Below are 5,000 nucleotides of genomic sequence, written 5' to 3'. Positions count from 1 at the left end.
ACATGGCGTCTGAACAGCTCCCAGCTGGTCAGCTCCATCTCAAACTGCCCAACCCATGCCAGCATGGAAAACAGACATTGAAGGATAATGAGGATCATGATGATGATGTAACAAACAGTAAATTTTTTATATGAAGTTAATGGTCTTTTTTGCATTTCTGTATTCCATACTTCTGTCTTCCATACGGCAATTGTTTAACCCTTTCATTACCATATTTATTTTGAGATGCTCTGTTTCTTTCAATTAATTTTAAATATGACAAAAAATTTAGTAAAATAACTTAGTTATCATTAAGCTAGCATTAGTAACATAAATTGTGACTAAGGTTTAGTGGAATATATAAATTCAAAACTTATGGAAACAAGATATTTGTACTACAGAGCCAGAGCTGCTTTCATGTGGGTTGGTAATGAAAGGGGTTAAGTTTCAACACATAATAAGTACGCCTGCATAAAGAATTACAAGTTTCATTCCAGGAGTTTTAGGACTTTTTTTTTTTTCAGAGAGGCAGTTATAACTGTCTTAGGATATTCTAATTTTAGTATATCATTATTATAGATCTAATAAGCTGACCTGCCAACTGTTGTTATTTGAGATTGAAGGAGACAGCCATAACAATTCTTTGAACACACCCTGCTAAACACTGCTCGTCAGCTGACTACCTTGCGGAATGCAGTTGTTGGAATGTAAAGATAATTTGAAAGCTCGTTATGCCATAAATTTTGTGTTAAACTGGGAAGAAATGCTACAGAAACTTATATGCTCCAGATTGCTTATGGGTTAATTTGTATTATCTGGGCATCTGGTTTGTGCTGGCATAAGAGGCCAAGCAAATCCATTGGGAAGCTTATGATTAATCCCTTTTTCTACAGCAGGGGCATAATATACATCCAGTGGATTCCTTCTGGCCAAACAGTCAACAAAGAGTACATTGTGGAAGTTTTAAAGGAATTCAGGAAGAGATTTTGTTATAAAAACCGGTGCCTCTGCATCAGGACAATGCAGCAGTCCCCACAATTCCATCCTGATAACCAACAGAGATGAGTATCAAGATTGCCTCTCATCCTTCCCGTTTTAAACTAGGCAAAAATGTTACAGACACTTATGAAACGCTCCCTTGTTTTCAACCGTAAAGGACTGGCTCTTGTGCGGGTGGCACATAAGATGCACCATTTTGAGCGTGGCCGTTGCCAGTACCGCCTGACTGGCCTTCGTAGGATTTTCAAGCGAGATCGTTGCCAGTGCCCCTGGACTGGCTTGTGTGGGTGGCACATAAAAGACACCATTTCGAGCGTGGCCGTTGCCAGTATCGCCTGACTGGCCTTTGTGCAGGTGACACGTAAAAGCACCTACTACACTCTCTGAGTGGTTGGCGTTAGGAAGGGCGTCCAGCTGTAGAAACTCTGCCAAATTTAGATTGGAGCCTGGTGTTGCCATCCGGTTTCACCAGTCCTCAGTCAAATCGTCCAACCCATGCTAGCATGGAAAGCGGACGTTAAACGATGATGAAGGGCATCATTTACAGCCACTGGGTTCCCCACTGGCCAAACTGTCAGCAAAGAGTACATTGTGGAGGTTTTAAGGGAATCTGGGAAGAGATTTTGTACAGAAACCAGAGTACTTGCAGCAGGACAACGCAGCAGCAGTTCCCACAATTCCACTCTGGTAATGAACTCCTTGACAGAGAAAGTATCCAAAATTGTGCCTCACTCTCCCCACAATCCAGACCTTGCTCCCTGTGACCTTCTGCTTTCCAAGCTGAAGGAGGCTGTGTCAAGGGTCCCCATTTTAGAGGATTGCCATGGGAACTTCATGACGTTGCTGGAGCGCTACGAAGGCATTGAAGTCGGAGGATCGTACATGGAAAGAAATTATTTCTGTACGTTTTTTGAAATTAATAAACGTCTCTCCTGAAAAAGTCTCAAAACTTCTGGAATGCACCTAGTATATTTCTCATAGTTGCTTGTCTGTCTTTCTGTCTATCTATCTATTTTGTCTTTCTCTCTTTCTGACTGTCTTTCTACCTTTCTGTCTATCTACCTTTCTATCTATACTTCTTTCTTTCTCTCTCTTTTATTTCTTTGTCTATCTTTGTTCCTTTCTCTCTTTTTTTTTTCTTTTGTTTACTTGCATGTAGGTAGGTGGGAAGGAAGTTATTGCTATATTTAGCAGAACAAACATCCACGTGGGAGAGAGAGAGAGAGAGAGAGAGAGAGAGAGAGAGAGAGAGAGAGGGAGATTTCTGAATACCATTAACAAGTAATGCTGCTGCCAACAAAACTGTGCTGTTAGCGAGAATTAACAACGAGAAATTCTTTTAAGGGAGTGCTGTCTTACGGTCAACCATTAAAAAAAAAAAATTACACTGAAAGGGGAAGATAACTCTTTGGTTCTTTAAAAATATTTTCCTTTGTACTTTCCTTGTTACTTTCTCTTACCATCACACATAAGTTTGCGCATTCGAAAGACGTTTGCTGAAATTATTTTCGTCTACTTCAAGGACATCTTTATATAATAATGAGATAAAAAAAAAGAAAACTGAAAGTGCAAGATTACCGGACAAATAACTATGTTTAATGAAATTATAATGGTTTTAGAAGTTTGTGAAAGATGGTGGGTCTAGAGATACGTCATTATTTCCCAGTAGTTTCAAACAATAAACAACTTGGAACGAATGCGAAGCAAACTTTTTAGTTACATAACTGTCTTTCTCCCTCCCTCCCCCTCTTTCTCTCTCTCTCTCTCTCTCTCTCTCTCTCTCTCTCTCTCTCTCTCTCTCTTTCTCTCTCTCTCTCTGCGTCACTCCCGCCTCTGTCTCTTCGCCTCTCTCCGTCTGCCTGTCTCTCTCAATCTCTATCTCGGTTACATGGTATACGTACACAAGTGCCCCCCCCCCCTCCATCGAATTTGTTTCCTCATAACACTAAAAAAAAAAGATATTTTTAAAAATAAAGTTTTCCACAAATACCTTTAAGAATTTAATATGGAAAAGGAAATATCTGCTGGGCACATACATACTGATAAACATCACAATCAACTGGTTAATGTAATCGATTAGTCTCCTCCTCTAAAATTGCTGCCCTTGTGGCAAAATTTGAAACCAGTATTATTATTATTATTATTATTATTATTATTATTATTATTATTATTGAGTGAGAGAGCAGTGCATGCCATCAAAGTGACACTCGGGTACAAATATACGAAGCCCATTATACCCATCATGACTACCCGTGTCATAAGGGTACACCAGGCAAACGCATCACAGCCATATGTATGCGACATGGTGATCTCATATCAAGTTAAACAGCATATGACATTACAGGTGGAGCCCAGTTTGAATTTTCTACATTTCGAGTAGCCCATCCTGCTCAAAAGGTCCCTGTATAAGGTTTATTTATGAATGTTGAACGAAACAGCCATGCTTCCAGAGGTGAATTATTCAAACCCCAAAGAATTGCTCTCAACACATGGCTATGATATTCCCTCACTACTTCTGCTCGTGGTCAGAGATGCACATATCGTCAACCACCAAGAGACATGCTCAACTGGTTACGGTCAGGCAACAGACAAGCAAATCTGTGTTACAGAGCAGAATATTTGCTGTAGCCCATCTTTTACACCAAGACAAAACATGTACACGATAACACTTCCAATCAGTTAAATTCAGAAGCCATGAGAGCCAGTGCCTGGTATTGCATCAGGGCATTTATCATCATCATCATCATCGTCATCATCATCATCATCATCATCATCATCATCATCAGTATCATTTTTTTTCTTTTTTTTCTTTTGCAGACAAGCAATATAAAACTCACTACTGTTCTAATATTACTGCTGTTAGATGGCTTTTTCAACACTCTGCAAAATCTCATTGCTTTCACCATCTTGGCTCTTATCAGCCCACTTAGCTATGCTGTAGCGAATGCCATGAAAAGAATTGTCATCATAACCGCATCCATTATGATGCTTCGCAACCCTGTTACACCAGTCAACTGCTTTGGGATGTTTGTATCTATATTGGGTGTGCTATGTTACAACAAGGTAAGGTTTGGCTAGATTTTAATGTCCTTGCAAGTTTGCTTTGTGTGTGTGTGTGTGTGTTTTAGGGGTGTTGGTCAAATTCATGCAGATATAGAACATCAGCATTACAGACATGGAAACTGTCAGTCTATCCCCATGAGGATGTTATTAATGGTCTACCTACACACGTCTGACTGGCACTCCGTCGATTACGATGATGAGTGTTCCAGTTGATTCGATCAACGGAACACTCATCATCATCATTATTTAATGTCCGCTTTCCATGCTAGCATGGGTTGGACGATTTGACTGGGGACTGGCGAACCGGATGACTACACCAGGCTCCAATCTGATCTGGCAGAGTTTCTACAGCTGGATGCCCTTATTCTAACTGTCCCTTCGCCAAACTGCTAAGATACAGGGATGTAAACACACCAACACCAGTTGTCAAGCAGTGGTGGGGGACAAACACAGACACACACACATGTAGGTGTGTGTGTATATGTATGTATATATCTATATCTATATATATCATCATCACCGTCGTTTAACATCCGCTTTCCATGCTAGCATGGGTTGGACGGTTTGACTGAGGACTGGCAAACCAGATGGCTACACCAGGCTACAATCTGATTTGGCAGAGTTTCTACAGCTGGATGCCCTTCCTAACGCCAACTACATATTTATGACACTAAATAAAATTGCAGCCATCCATACATACAGGCATGTCCTTTGCAGGTACTGGTGCCATGTAAAATGCACTTGTGCCAGTGTCGCATAAAATGCACTTGAACCAATGTGAATGCACTCATGCTGGTGCTGTATAAATGCACATGTACCAGTGGCATGTAAAACGCACCCAGCACACTATGAAAAGTGGTCGGCATTAGAAAGGTCATCCAGCCATCGAAACCATGCCAGAACAGATAACTGGAGTCTGGACAGCTCCCTAGCTGTCCAACTCCTGTCAAACCATCCAG

General features: G+C 40.8%; 1 protein-coding gene across 2 annotated transcripts in view; it reads left to right on the top strand.

Moving 5' to 3' along the window:
• Positions 1-5,000, top strand: part of LOC106872437 (solute carrier family 35 member E1 homolog) — a 35,061-nt gene that overhangs the window by 29,091 nt on the left and 970 nt on the right. For both annotated transcript variants that reach the window (XM_089340740.1, XM_089340739.1), the window contains exon 5: positions 3,796-4,041. In XM_089340740.1, the coding sequence (XP_089196866.1) occupies positions 3,796-4,041 (246 nt within the window). The remainder of the gene's footprint in view (positions 1-3,795; positions 4,042-5,000) is intronic.

Source organism: Octopus bimaculoides, chromosome 23, assembly GCF_046866305.1.
Source record: "Octopus bimaculoides isolate indiv1 chromosome 23, ASM4686630v1, whole genome shotgun sequence".
Lineage (NCBI taxonomy): Eukaryota > Metazoa > Mollusca > Cephalopoda > Octopoda > Octopodidae > Octopus > Octopus bimaculoides.
The sequence above is the reverse complement of the archived record's forward strand: the minus strand, read 5'-3'. Positions and strand labels throughout refer to the sequence as shown.